Here is a 15,735-nt window from a genome sequence, read left to right on the forward strand (position 1 = left end):
AACAGATCAGTAATACAGAGAAAACTATTGTCCGTCAAGGTGTCTCAATGTATTTAATAACGTCACAGGCTATCAGCATCTACAATACTGCCTTTGTTAAAAGGTACATTATAGGATGCCCCAGTGATGACGTTCTTCTGTTGGCAACGCAGAAGCTAATGTCATCCTGGTTCCCTTGTCAAGCCTATTGGATTTTCCCATTGGATTTTGGATCGTTGCAGAAAATAAGCTCTGTGGTGAACAAATGTTTTTGATACTTACAGGTTTTGTTCTGAAAGATAATCTTCACAAATGAACACGACTTTCATGATTTTTGAAGACTAAATGCAATCGCCAAAAGTAAAAAGCTAATGTTAGGCTAAAACACACTACACTACGGATGCGTTGCCAACGCTACAAGGCTGTAAAGCCGTGCTTGTGGCGGTTCTGTGTGATGATTGAGATTGTGTAGTCTCACCACTTTATCTAAGACACAAAAAAGCTTCAGAGGTCACAAGTGGGGTACTAACTGACATATTTTTTTGTTGTAGAACAAAACTTGAAAGTATCTTATTTAAGAGATCTAACCAAAAAACCCACTGACTTTGACATGAGGGAACCAGAGGTGCTGCAATGCTAACAGATTTAGTATTTAGGGCAGATTACTGGGGTTCTCTATTAGAAGCTCCTCCATGGTTGCTATGTTTGTTTTTTTCCAGAAACTTTTGGCTTTGTCCACTTGTTCCATATTGGATGCACTGATGCCAACATAATGGGCACACATTGCTATGTGGGCAGCACTGGCCACAGCGTTTGATAAGATGCATCTATTTTTGGACTTAAAGGCCTTAATACTTCAGTGTTAGTACATATGACATGACTGTGCTCATACTCTAAGACGCGTCCCAACCCTTTCTCCTTATTAGAATAATGTTTTTTTTTAATTTTTTAAATCCTTACTTTCTACACCTTTAGTTCATTTGGTTTAATGAGTTCATTTTTAGTTATTTACCTTTGGTTACCCCTTGTGATTGATTATAGTACTGCACTAAAAATCCCTGCATTCGATCTAAACCAAGGCTGTTCACTGAAGGCTATGACACACTCTTTGACCCCATGGGAGCTAAGGGGTATGACACATGCGCAATGAACCTGGAGATGTAATGTTGGAGGGTTACAGCAAACAGCGCAGGAAATAAAGGCATGTTGGCTGCTCAGGAGTTCTTTAGGAGCACTATTTTTAACATCAGTTGGTCGACAACACTTTTTGGTTACGCTCAAATGGATGGCAGACAATATACATGAGAACATTTTCATATAGAACACATTTGTTTTTTATTAAGAACCTTTTTAATAATTGCAGGATTGTTATTCTCACCAAGATCTTTCTAAATATATTTCAACCCGAGGCCAACTGTAAACACCTTAGTGAAATCAGTCAATCCCCCACTTATTCACACCATCTGTTGAGCCTTTCAGTGTGTGCAGAGCAGAATTTACTACGCATGTGTTGTACCCTGTTAAAATGACACAATATGATGTGAATTTTCCTCTTTACAACCTCCATGATTTAAACCAGGAGGTAAACGAGTACAACCCACAGTAATCCAGTCATTTCTGCCGAGAGATGGCATCGCCTATGAGTATATTTTATATTTTATTGTCAATTCTTTCTTTGTGGTAGATTATTTTTTTAAGTATTTGTTAAATCTGATAGTGGCTGAGTAGTGTAATTATTGCTAAGTGCTACTAGCTTTCCTTATGATGTTAGTTAGCTAATCAGATTAGTAGCATCAAATCTGTCACATGGAGGATTATAAGCATATGTCAGCCATTAAAACTGGACAAATATTTGGATTGGTTAAAACATGGAGCTTTTATGCTATTTCCTGACTCTAGTGTTTTTCTGAGAGGAGATAATCTTGTTTGTCTACATGTTAAGACACACAGACAGTTCACGCTGCATACCAACTACTCCTTCCTACATTAACACTGAATGTTGCCATTCGACATAAATTGAGACATATAAATCATCCAAAGTGGACATGATGCCACAGTGTCCATCTGTGTATCATCTTTTGTTTGGTGTATTGCAACAATTGCACAATCAATATTAATTCCTGTGTTTTGGAAGGTTTTTAAAAGAAGTTTCCTTTTTTTGAAACATGTCTTGAGTGTTTCACAATTAATTAACCAACACAAATAAGGAGAAAGAGACATCACTTTGTTTCAAAGCACCCTTCCCAGCACAGTAAAACACAAAATCAATTTTATTGTCAGTATCTCCCACATTAAACTAATCAGTATTACCACTCAGAATGTGTTTTAGGGTGCTGTAATAAAAAGCCCAGGCAGCCACAGCAAAAGAGAACCTCACCCATAATGACTAATATCACACAAACAACCAAGCACCCATCAGCCAAACAGCAAAAATAACACTTCCCTTCATTCACACTCATTAAAATGAATTACAGAGAGAAAACAGAAGATCATATGGCAATCATATTTTGTGATCTCATAATATCAAAATAATGGCTTTTGTTTGCAGAAAACAAATGTTGGTATGGTAATGTAAATGTTGTCACAAGCCATGGATACTGCTGATCAATTGGGGGAACTCTGGAAACACTGGCGCACTTTGATATTTCAAAGGATCATGCTGTAAAGCTCAGGAGTGCTATGAAAGGGATAATTAGAGGTGTTACTAAGTGCTGGATGTATCCTGTATAATATGGCGCATTATGAGGAGTTTTGAACATGCAGTCACTGGAGGCCTTTGTTTTACTGTTTACTTTGTGTTAGATAGATATTACACATTTGAGCAAAGCAGGAAATGCCAGTTTCATTTCCCGAGTGCAGCCTGTACTGTAACTACAGGTTTTCGACTGGCTTCCAGTTCCACAGGACAAAACCCATCATCTATTTACATTGTCCAGAGATCTAGGGGTCAAGTATAATAGATGACATGCCATCTGCTTATCAGGTCCTTCCAGAGAAGATTGGGGGAGTTAGGATTGTGTAAAAATGAAGGTCAGCATATCACCTCAAAACAAACTGTACAGGACAGGAGTCGGGGGTGGCGGCATGGCTGTGAGGGGAGGGTGCAGAAGGGGTTGCACAGCTCTTGATCTCACCACCATATAACTGATAAGGCTTGTAGAAAATGCACTGCCAAAAAGGATTATCTGTGGGTAGCTCAGTGTGTCTGACACCAGGCATGCTGGGTAAAGAGAAGCAGGGCTGTTTACTGTAGAGGCTCCACAAGCAGTTTAATACTGTAGTCCAGTCCTCTGGGATTTACAGTACCAGTCTACTCAGTCTACTCCAACGTAAGTCAATCAGTAGGAGATGTTCTAACCGATTGAATATTTCATAAGTGCAGTGTATTTATAATGTCATTAGCAGCAGGGGGTGACTCACAAACCCGAGTATTCAGTCGTCACATTGGTGACTGAAGTGTAATTGCCACTTGACTCAACTCAACTTTAGCACTTCTAGCTTGTGCTTCTGGCTTCATAAGTGTAAAAAAAAAAAGGTTTACATGCGTTCTTAACAGTGATTTATTTTGAACTGTACACAGCTTTAAACAACAGGTTCCCATGCTCAGAAGTCCTGCATGATGAAGACCTTATCCATAACATGGGTTTGGATTGTGGAATGTGTCACACATTGTTATGATCCATGGTGTTTTGCCCTGTTACAGAGTTAGGTTTGGGTTATTAATTGTTGTGCTATAATGTTAACTGTTCGAAAGAAGGGTAGGCAGTTAACATTGGTCCCCTCTCAGTACTCTCTACACAGTTTGCTTCAACACATGGTACATGACAAATTCATGTCATACGTGAAATTCATATTGTATAGAAAATTACAGCCATTATATCAGATGAGCTGGAATACCCAAGTGGCAACCTCCAAGGCTAAAAAAAATGAGCCACTGTGTAAGAGCCAAAAAACTGCAGATCATCAAATGGCCACTTGAGGCTGACTCCAAAGCAGAGTAAATCCCCATAGACACCCACATTAAAACATCTAGCTTTACAGCAGAGATAAACATGTTTACAGCCTGGTACCAAAAATGGTTTTGCTCTCTATAGGCAATTTCAACACTTAAGACAACTGTGGGGTTGATTTTTTTTTTCTATTACTCACCCGGTCACATTTTCTTTACGCCTGTATTTACACATACTTAAGGGTGTAAGCTGCTCCGTGAAGCATTGCTACAGTTTGTGAGTCACATCCACCCCTCACTCCTCGAAAGCGCTAACCTCTCATCTAAATATGGTCACCTCTGATTCAAACAAAGATGGCAACAAAATGCCAGACTCTAGGCTTATAAAACGCAAGTCCACAAACCAATGGGTGATGCCAAGCACACCTAGATCCTTTATTTGCACAGTCTATGGGTACACCACCTTATCCTACTTATATGTTTTTTGATTAGTGAGAGTTCATGAACTCCGCTGAGGTCGACTTAAAGTGTTTTGAGGGTTGCAGGAGGAGAAAGATGACAGGAGACTGTGCTGTGTGTGATGTCAGAACCAAGAGATGGAATAAAACCCTTTTAAAATCTGGTACCTGGTTCAATTTGACTCTCCTTGTCGTCACACTGCCTATCAGCTAAAGATGGAAATGTTTGAAAATACAACATATGGGATGTGAACCAAGTTTGGTTTGAAAAGAACTGTGGAACAGATGAAGATAGTGTTATGTAATTGGTGATGCGTGCTGATTGACGGTGATTGACTGTGCCTAGGGGGAAACAAAAGACAGCCAGATCTGTTCAGCTCATTCAATGACATCCAAGGAATCCAATATCAATCTCAAGTATCAGCGTTCTACTGCACAATGTCAGAAATAATCCTGATGGAAATTAAGGACACACTGCCACAGCAAAAATGTATTACTGTGTCTCAAAGCCAAAGATACCTTCAATATTCTCTTAGTTTTTCCTTCCATGACTCGTGAATATTTTATTTTTCCTGGGCTCACCAGTTTAGTCAGAATGGCCCACTGTTTAGGTTATTAATTGTAATTAGTTATCACCAGTAGATCTCGTGGACATGCAGCATATGTTGGAGCATGTGTTGTATATAAATATCTTGCAAGAACATAATGTGTACTGCTGCAGGGCCCACAAGCAGGGAGATTCTGACTATTTGTTAGGAGTATTATCAGTTAATATATACATGCTTTTCTGTTTATAGAGCAATGAGCTCCGAGGTCAACTTGTAAAATAATTTACAGGGAATTAGTGAATACGGGAGACTGTTTCTCCCTTTCACCAGCTCTGATGTTTTGGCTTTCATGTTGAAATATGACTAGAAACAGAACATTTGTTTGATGTGACACCATATTGACAATAGCCCCACAGACAAAGTAAAGATGCTGTTTCAAACACAAAGAAATAACAGTGAATCTCAAAGTGACTGCCTTCATTACAAGCCAGTAGCTGATAGCAACCAATATTCCAGCTCAGCAGAGAGGCCGCTCCTCATCCACAATGGAGTGCCTCGGTTGAACTGGGTGAACATCTAAGAACTTTAATTTAAAATGTTACTTCAAACTGTTACTTTTTTATCACCATTAATTCCCATTGAGGCCAAACATGAAAAAAAAACTGTGATAAAAAGTCCAAAAGTTATTAAATTTTAACACATACAGCTATAGATGCATTATGTATTAGGGCCAAAGTTAAAAAATGTTGCAGCAGTATTTTAAAAAAAACAGTCAGTTGCTGATTTAATCACCAAAGTAGTACATTACATGGTTTCAAAGACAAACTAAATGTTTGCATGAGTCTTTTCCAGTAATAGTTATAATAATATTTACAAAGTGACGGCCAAGAGAGAATATTAATTTAGAACTTAAGAGAAAAATGCCAAGTTGTTTATTTATTGAGAAGGCTTTGCGCAGCGTAATATCAACAAAATGTGCCTTAGGTTCAGACTTGTACCAACATCAGATAACAAAGAAGACATTACCCCAATTTCAGACATAAATTAGCCAGCTCTCCTTTGATTAAAGAAGCTTTACATGCTCACTAAAATAATTTGATTAACACAGCTCCCTGAGCCTTGGGGAGCTGAGTGAGTGACTTTTGAATTTTGGAGGACTTTGGAAGAATACTTAATAAGGTAGATTATCTCTTTGATGTTCTGCTCTGGACCTCGAATAAAGAGAGATGTATGACCTACTCTGGTTCTAAATCAATCAGAAAATGGTCTTCATTAAGCTTGTGAGACTTTCAGTCTCAAAACATCTTTATATAGAAACTGATTTGACTAAAATGCAGATCACCATTCTGGATGAAAAGTGAACAATTCCATGCGGTTACTACAGTGTGCATTCCCTCAACACAAGATTCGTGTTTTACGACGTACTCTGCAATATTACTAAATCACATAAACCCTCATGGACTCATTAATCTTCTCGTCAATCTGCTGTGATTCATGCTGGGTTGGGGGGAGGGTCAAGCAAATGCTTCGAATGCCAGGCTTCCAAGACGACAGGGATACAGTCACCTCCTCCTCAGTAATTACCAGATAATGCAGAGAAAAAAATAATGCACTGTGAGAAATGAGGGCTAAGAACAGGATTAATGGGGGAGTAAAACAGTGTGTGGATCATCTTCACTTAGCTACACTCGGGCTGCCCGAATTTTGTTTATTTGGGAGTTAACATGGCACATGGGAATCAGAGAGTCAAACACATTATGTATAATGCATGTAATATTCCTTGAACCAGCAGCACTGTACACTGTGCCTTGCAAAAACAAGAAATTGGGCTCAGCACAGTGTTAAGAACATTGTTTTTCTACTGTCAAGTGATTTGCAGAAATAAACACAAGTGAAAGCCTGTAGGAGCATATGCTATTATCACAGATCTACATTTCATTGAGGTGACAGGGTGGCACTGTGCCAGCTGCTTTGGATCAGTGCTTCATGTTTAGGTAAATACATACAAATCCATATGCTAAAGATAAAACAGGCTTAAGACCTTTATTGTCAACAAAATGTGGTATATTACCATTTTAAGCATAGGCTGTGGAAACTTTCTTGGTACAGTAGATTAAAGAGTCCTTTAAGAAGCGATGACAGATGGTCTCTATTTCTGTCTGTGGTTTCCTGACAAGTGTGAACATATCTGTATGACATTTATGAGATGAGATTAGTCAGTAAAAAAAACAAGATAAGATAAAATTCTATTGACCCCCAGGGGTGTAATTCAAATATCAGAGGTCAAAAATACTGTTGGAGGAGAAAATACAAAATCAAATTTAAATCTAAAAGCCGTATCAATTAAAATATCCTAGTTGAGTGTTTAAAGGTAGTTATGCAATACATCTGTTTCTAACAGTGTGGTTTCACGATTTGCCTGTGCAAAGTCGCATATGACAGTGGCATGATAAAAATGCAATATGATAAATCATAATATAACATCACCTTACTTTGTAAAATATGAAAACTATAAAGATGAATAAAATATATAATTCAATTAAAATATATATATTAGATCCTGCCTTAAAGGAATAGTTCAACACTTTTGGATATATCCTCATTCTTGTTGAGTTAAAGCTCATTTATACCAACTTTATGAATCAAAATAGATACAACAACACAACAATAAAGATAACAGTGCAAGAGGGCGTAATAATTTACCTTAATGTTGGCAGTGTTTGTAGACGGCGGTGATCTACATGTAGACAGAAAATTATTTTCACTATATTACCTACTTTTGTTCACCTGTTTTATAAATTTCTTCGTCGTCTCCTACAGTTGTATCTTGCTTAAACTATGCTACACTGCCCCAGTAATTTCTGGTGGTACTGCTCCATTTATTCCGCATCTGTGAGCTCAGAAAACTTACACAAATAGAGACAAAATGAAAACAATATGGACAGAGGGATACATTCGTGTCTGTATACGTATCAAACAAGAAGCCCTCAGATGAGCAGATTTTTTTTTATCAAATTCTCATCAACGAAAAATAGCGCACTTCCTTGAATCTCAAACGTTTCCTTTTAATACAACTACTACCACCATTAACAATCATGATTATAATGTGAATATCAGGTAAAGCCATATTTATTATAAAGTTCATGGATCATTGTTCAACAGATGTAAAAAAAGTCAATTTTCCACCACTGAGTCTGGCTGTTGGAGCGGTCAGAGATGTGAGCAGTGAGTGTGACAGCTCTGGCTGAGTGGGAGTGGGTAAGTAGTGGGTTTGTTTGGGGGGAGGGGGGGTCACAGCTGGCTTAGGCTGTGGTCACAGTTGCTGTGATGGCAGTGGGCACAAGTGAGCGCCTGAAGCGTGGCGTCTTACTCTTTGGTGGGATGAGCTGGTGGCTGAATGTGCTGTCCATCTGCCACAGCTCGTCACCGAGCGGGTGGGAGGGGTTATTCAGGACAGTGTTCGTCATGTCCATCATCCTCCTCTCTGGCACTGCCCCTAGACTGTGCAGTTCCAGCCTGACCACAGAGCTGGACATCCTCACCAGTTAATTGGCATCACCAGCATAACTGCCGCCTCCCCAGCACTCTACAGCCAAGAACAGTGCAATGACCACCGCTGACGTTCAGCAGCCTGTTGCACCCACTGAAGGATCTCTTTTCCTCATCAGAGGGGGTTAATTTGGATCCTGAGGTGCCCATACTGTACCATCTCATCTCACCATCATCCTTCTCTTTGGATGAAAACTGCGGCAGGGGGCGTCCTGCCTCTATGAGTCAAACATTAACTTTTTTATTTTTGTTGGCAAGAGCTTCAGGTTATCGACAACCTAAGAAAAATAACTTACTCAGTTTTGGTCAACACTGCAGAGTAGTCAGGGCTGAAACTGGGCAGGCTGTTCTCACACACGGTTTGCACATATACCTACGAATGGTAATCTAGCAGAATGTGCGAAGAACCCACGTTATTGGTAAGGCTGCAATCACGTGACAAAATATGTTAGCAGGAATAAACAAGGAAGTAGTTTAAAGATCAAAATTATGCATTAGGAGGTAGTTTGGGGGGGTGGGTCAAACAAACACAGGATTTTCCCCCAAGAGACCGGTGATCTTGTTGCAAGTGAAACAAAGTGAACTTATGTCATTACCATGTTTCTTTACCTAAATCACACCTTTGTTGTTTCATGTTTGCCTAAACCTAACCTGTGTAGCTTGACTTGCCTAACCCTAACCTTATTAACTTTGCAGTCAGTCCTTAACCTTCTGTCATGTTTGTAATGTGATGACACCATTTGTGGGGCACTAATTTTCATATTTCAAACAAACCTTTGAATGTGCATTTATGTTAGATATCACACAAACTGTTGTATGAGGATATGTTGAAGTGGGTCTTTTTGCAGTACGGTTTGTAATGTAACTCCAACAGCGGATATGTGGGAAATGCAGGTTGATACAGCTTTTTCAAAGCTTGAAAAACATTACAATTTCTACTCATGTACAATTAATGTGTTGATCATCCAAAAAAATCTGTGCTGTATTCAGTTTTAGTTGTGGTCTTGTTTCGGACGATCAAATCCTATGTACAACGTAATAGTTAGCTACTCCTCTTGATAGTACGTACTGTACATACTGGATATCCTCCATAATCAAAATATCAGATTAACTTGAAGTCCTGCTGGTTTAAGCAGCTCAACCATAAATTTCAATTTAATTCAGTACTTCCAGAGTCTTGAAACTTGCTTAGAAACTGTAATCCATCAGACTTTTATTATTCAAGTATTACAGCTTGGTTGTAATACAATTGCAAGATGTGGGAACTATCCCTCTGACAGAAGAATGTCCACAGTTGTGTCTTTGAAAAATCAGAGTACACAAGCTCTGAGTCTGATCTAGCATGCAAATAGGATCTAATTAACCTACACATTAACATATTGGCCCACCTGAACTGAATTTTATTAGAGTGGTACTGGCACAACAAGGTTAGATGTAAAAGCACAATGACTGATGTTGCCTATTAACGTTGTTTTCTCTATGTAATTTGAATTTTTTTGTCATTTGCCCTTGATCAGTGGGCTGAAACGTGCACTCAGAGTGCAGTGGGGGATGAACAATTTTTCCACTTCAGATCTCCTGATTTGTTTACCTTACAGACTCGAATTTCATTCCTTATTTTGGGAGCACATCTTCTCAAACTCATCCACAGGGGAAATAAAAACAGATAATATACTGTTAAAATTAATTATTAAACTTGATCAAACAATGTTTTGGGTGAAGAGTCATTTAACGGGATCTAAAATAATTCCCTGTGCCAAGCCACTAAGTGAGGGCACCATCAAAAAATTAACTTCAAATACAAATTGGAACAAAACAAGAACAGTGGGTTGCTGAGTGAGTTTATCTCCACGATTGAAACCAGTGGTGTTCCTTTGGACCATGAAATTGTCATTTGTTCTGCAAGCGTTACATCAAATGAGAGTTCAGGGCCATGCCAGGACTGCTCGTTGCGGCTGAGCTTATTTTAACTTGTTATCTGACAGAATCTCCATGGATAATTATATTTGGCTTAGACAGACAGGTAGAGAATGCAGGCGAACACGTGCTAATCCAGGGCTGTGTCTCAGCCCTGGATAAAACGCAAGAGGCAAACGATGGCATCTATCCACAGAGTTGGATGAGAAGTCACAAAAACGCTTAGCGGATTCATCATGCATTATGAATCCTCACATGTGATTATAAGTGTACTGTAAGTGCAGGTGCATGTTTGAATATTTAAGCATGTTTCAGTGTCTGTTGCGTGTGCCCGTGCCAGTGAAAGCTTTTCAGTGTGAGTGCATGTCTGCATGTTTCTTTGCGCGTGAGCAGTATTAAGCAAACGTAATGTAACCAGTATGAGAGATTACATTCTGTGACTTGCTTAAAACCATTAGAGAGGGAGAAAAGACGACCAGGCAGAGGGGATTACTCTGGGCTGGAATGTGGAAGCAGCAGAATACAGTGAGAGGAGGAGGGAAACAAGGGCGACACTGACAGTGTAGCACCGACAACAGCACTAGCAGGAGATCAGGTTAAAAAGGGTGGCAGCTCGCCAACTGATTGTTCTAGAAAGAGGAAAGAACACAGACAGAACGGAGAGGGAGGGATATAGGAAGATTAAGACAGAAAGGGAGTGATAAAAGTACAAAAACAGCAAGGATTCCATCTTGCAAACAACAAACCAAGGGCCTTTGCCACCAACAGCTTCCTGCCTTTGATGTATACTGCATTTAGGTAGCACTGAGGAGCAGCAGAGTGGCGGTGTTTGTGGTGAGAAAGCCAGAAAGAGAAGAAGAAGCCATCAGCATTATGAAAAGCATCAGACCCAGGGGCCTATGGAACAGCCACTTTGATGACACTACTATTTGCTCCACGTTGGGGGCGATGGTGGCGGAGGTGGGGTTTTAATGAAAGGAAGAGGAGGGGGGCAGGGTGTTGTAATGACACAGGCTGCAGGAAGTATATGGAGCCAGGCTGTAGAAGCCAACCCAAAAAGAAAAAAACAAAACAAAGAACGACAAATGCAATCAAATAAAGGACATACAATGAAGCTGTACACCTAGCAGGCATTCCAGCCAACCAATTGAAATAAATCAAGATGGAGGAGAGGATTTCAGCTCAGGTTAGTATGAGGCAGCGAACCTCTTTGCTGATTTGGTGTACAGCATGGTGACATATACTGACCTGGGCTTGAGACAGCACTAGTGGTGGTGGGTTCAATAATTGCTACAGGGGAGGTGAGGAGGGGGGGGAGGGGGAGGGGGAGGGAAAGAGGACATTCATGTATTATTAACAGAATGGAGACGTAAAATAAAAATAAAAAGGCATGCAAGGACAAAAGGACAGGGAATGGAGACAAATCCTCTCCATGCATTAAGGACCGGTGTCTCTGTGGCAAGATGCAACCCCCACATGCTCATAAACAACACCTTTATCCCCCCGGTTGCCTCGGATTTACATGGACAAAAAATGAGGGGCACCTGGGGAGCTGGGGCAGCTCCAAAGGCCTGAAGGGGTTTTTTGATTGGGTGAAAAACATTGATCGCACTTCTGGTATGCTTAACAACTGGCAATTTCTCCATTTCATGTCCTCCTTTCTTGGTTGTATGAACAGACAGACGAATGAGCAAAAAAAGGGGAGATTTTAGTCTGCCTTTGATCCCTCTATGGAGGAACTCGAGAGTCCCAATCTGATTACCTTATGAACTCATTTCAGGCTGAGCCACTGGTGGCATTTGGGAGATGGAATAATGTCACATCCAGAAATGCTCAGTCCACTGTGCCAAACTGCTAGAGCCGAGTGTGTCCACAGAAGGATGGCAGCAAACACATCTTCTTTACTTTTCAAGTGCATGAGTAAAATGTCACAGCAAGTAGATCTTATGCTTAATTTATGGTTAATCCTTTGAAACCTGAGCAAATGGCTTCATTTTTTTCAAAAACATTGGAAGAAGGCAATGAGCAACGTAAGAAGAAATGACCCAAAAAACTGCCAAAAAAGTAGAAAGTAAAAGTAAATTACCCCAAAACTAGAAAAAAAACAAAGAAAGAAAAAACTTTGGAAAAAAGGGAATGACCTTGGGGGGAAATCCTTAAAAATAACTGTAAAATATTGTTAAATGTTTAATTATGTTATTTTTAAATACAGGATTTTTTGAACATTTCTTCTCTGGCAATTTTTAACAAGAATTTTCCAAATCCACCAATATATGCAAAACAGTTCTCGCCAAGTTGCTCGTTGCCTTTTTTCCTCATGTTTTCAAAAATGTGAGCCAATTTGCTCAGATTTCAAAGGTTTGAATACTTTTTAACGTATCTGTACGCAGCACAAGAAAGAGGTCGATCCAGATGTTGCTGCAGATTTTTGCTATTGAAGTAAATAAACTTATTCAGTTAACTATGAATTATGTGATGACCAATAGACAGATAATAGGATGCAAAGAGGTGCAGAATATAAAAGTGTTTTGTCAGATTTTTTGGACACATACTGTAGCCAAAAAAGAACCACAACAAGGAGATGTGGATAAGATTACTGATACCAGCACTCAAGAATCACTTTGCCAGTTCCTTTGATTTCTGATTTACAAAGCTACAAAGCTAAATCCACTCTGCTGTGCAGTATCAATAATTTAATGCTACATTGGTATAAAGATATCACTGTAATGTAAACATTAGTGTCTATTTGATCCAAAGTTTACGAAAAATAAATAAATAGCATGGCTCTTTGTTGGGTAAACAAGCACTTAATTCGAGCTAAGCTGTGACCAGCTTTGTGTGGTGACTCACTCGGGGTGCAGAGTCTGGGAAGACTGGCAAAGCAAAGCTGTTCTTTACCATGAGAGCTCAACTCAAAGTGATGCAGTGGTTGGATTCGGGTTTTTTTCAGCTTTGCGTCTCTAGCACACAAACAGTGGGACTCACACTCGCAGCTAAAGAACTATTTATACTCTTGACAAAAGGTAAAAGCCACCTTCCTCCAGAAGGCTTAATGGTGGAGGAGGAGCTTATCCGTCACAAGGAGAAACCGCGGCAGCCATGATTACACCTCACACATATCCACACACAAAAAAAGAATGCTACTTCATGTTGTTGCAATGTGCTGCTGTATCTAGGCCATGCAACAGACCAGGAGCCTACTTAGACTTTCCAATTTAATCCATTTACATGGAAACTCAATATGGCCTTTTCAATTGTGGGGCAAAAGGGTGCACTGCTGTCCACACCCTGCTCTCAATCTGTGGTCCCTCTGACGCTTTTCAGAAGCACTCTAACAACTGTGTAATGACTGTGTTGCTGTTGAAAAGGCCACTGTTATGCCAACAACAATAAAACATTTGCTTTCATTTGATTTCATCATTCTTTCTGATGGGGAAATTGTGTAGGAATCAGTATTCATACGTGAAATGATATGCCTTTTCCCTCGGCATATTGGTGGGGAAATGGTCGAATTCATCTTTTCTTCTGCAAATGTTTCCACTTTAAGTACTCCTGGGGGAGCCCATATGTGAAGACAGTCTCTTTTTTAGTTCTCTCTTCAAACAGGCAGGCGGGTGCTATCTGATTAATACTTGAGCGTGAATTCACCAGTGAATCATTTCTTGAGCTCTCAGACACTCGTCTGTTACTGTGGAACATATCTTTTGACATGCAATCTCTCCCTCATAGCTCCACACTGACTTGGGCTCTTTCTCTCACTCAGTAGAGCAACGCATCATTTCATGCACTGTATATGGCAGTCGACCTTGCACAGCCTGCTCACTTGCAAGATAAACCACATTAGTTTTCACAGCTATTTCATTTCATGGATTGCTATTCTCTTTGTTCTCCGTAGAAGGGATAATGCAAGAGATTTATAGGACATGATTTGTAGGAACCAGTGTTCATGTGGGGCCCTGCTCGAAGTTTAGCTCATCACAAGCATAATGAGGAGTTAACACTAAGGCTGCAATCTTAGGACTCTAGACTCAGACAGCTACATTATGTGAGGGTGTTCAGAGTTACATGCAGTGAGCTAATAAAACCCAAAAGAAGCATGCAGCAAAGAGGAAAAATGTCTTGAACATTTTGATTTGTAGAGTATTTGTGCCAAAAGCCAGTCACTCATGAATTACGTGCTCAGTCAATAATATTGATCGTAATCCTATCAAACCCCAACGGACACAATATGGCTATTTCTGTGCTATAGTGTAGTATAAATCCTACCTAGCACCTCTTGGAGGAAAAGGGAGGAAGAGGATGTTCCAAAGAAACTTCTAATTCATCTTCACTGCTCCATTTGAGTGTAATATCAAGTTATTCATCATGCCGGGAGTCATTTATTGAGTAAACTCTTTATTCTATTTGACACTTTTCTCACTGATCACTCGATGATAGAACAGTCTGTGTTAAAGACTGTGCTAATTTGTGAGCCAGCAAATTAGTTATTCATCCTATGTCCTTTTTAATGCTATCCAGAGAGTGTATCATCCTGTGAGTATCCACTGGGCTCAGTCATCCAGGGATGAGCATTCCTAGCAGTGCATTTGGCCTCCTACAGGAGTCAGTGGTGGGTGGGTATAAAGTCCATTGCCCGCTGGGCTACAGGATGAATACTCTTCTACAGCGCCAAACATTTCCTCATCGCTGTGCGACGGCAAAATGTTAATGGCTTTTCTGATTGCCTAAATATGGAAATTCAGGCATTCAAATGATAGGTAAATGGTGCAACACTGTAAGGGTGCTTTTGGGGAAAATAAAGGACACTGCAACCTCACCGTGTTAAATTTATTCAGCATATTTTGATATGTGACTATTTGAAAACACCTAAAAGCTATGTCAAAATCCTTCATTGTGTTCATCTTAAAAGTCTTGAAACACAATTAGAAAAATGGATGATAATTGCCAAGATCCAGCTGGTTTTATGAGCAATGTAGACACATAAAAGAAATGAGAAAACACTTTTACACAAAGATGGAATCCACTCGCTAAAACATTCCTTCCAATCCCCACATGGCTTCAGTCATATTTTCCTGCATTTTAAGCTGCTATCACCCACATTTCAGGTTTCACCTTTAGCTCCCATTTTCCTGCATCTCTGCTCGGTGACTCAGGTACAATCACACGGTGTGTGTACAAACAACATCAGCAACAACAATGGCAGAGAGGAGAAATGTCGAAATGACACCTACACATGTGGTGATTGATAAGCGTGACAAACGAACACGACGTTCATTAACCAACTAGCCAGCAGTGTCTCTCTTCCCTGAGGGAGTCTGAGCAGTGACGAGAGAGA

At 39.9% G+C, this 15,735-nt stretch overlaps 1 protein-coding gene across 2 annotated transcripts in view; it reads right to left on the reverse strand.

The window, feature by feature from the left end:
- Positions 1 to 15,735, reverse strand: part of negr1 (neuronal growth regulator 1) — a 161,044-nt gene that overhangs the window by 23,905 nt on the left and 121,404 nt on the right. The window contains exon 7 of one of the 2 annotated variants that reach the window (XM_042483650.1): positions 11,649 to 11,690. The exons of the other annotated variant lie outside the window; for it this stretch is intronic. Within the exon in view, the coding sequence (XP_042339584.1) occupies positions 11,649 to 11,690 (42 nt within the window). The remainder of the gene's footprint in view (positions 1 to 11,648; positions 11,691 to 15,735) is intronic. 2 annotated transcript variants of the gene reach the window in all.

Source organism: Plectropomus leopardus, chromosome 3 (assembly GCF_008729295.1).
Source record: "Plectropomus leopardus isolate mb chromosome 3, YSFRI_Pleo_2.0, whole genome shotgun sequence".
Classification (NCBI taxonomy): domain Eukaryota; kingdom Metazoa; phylum Chordata; class Actinopteri; order Perciformes; family Serranidae; genus Plectropomus; species Plectropomus leopardus.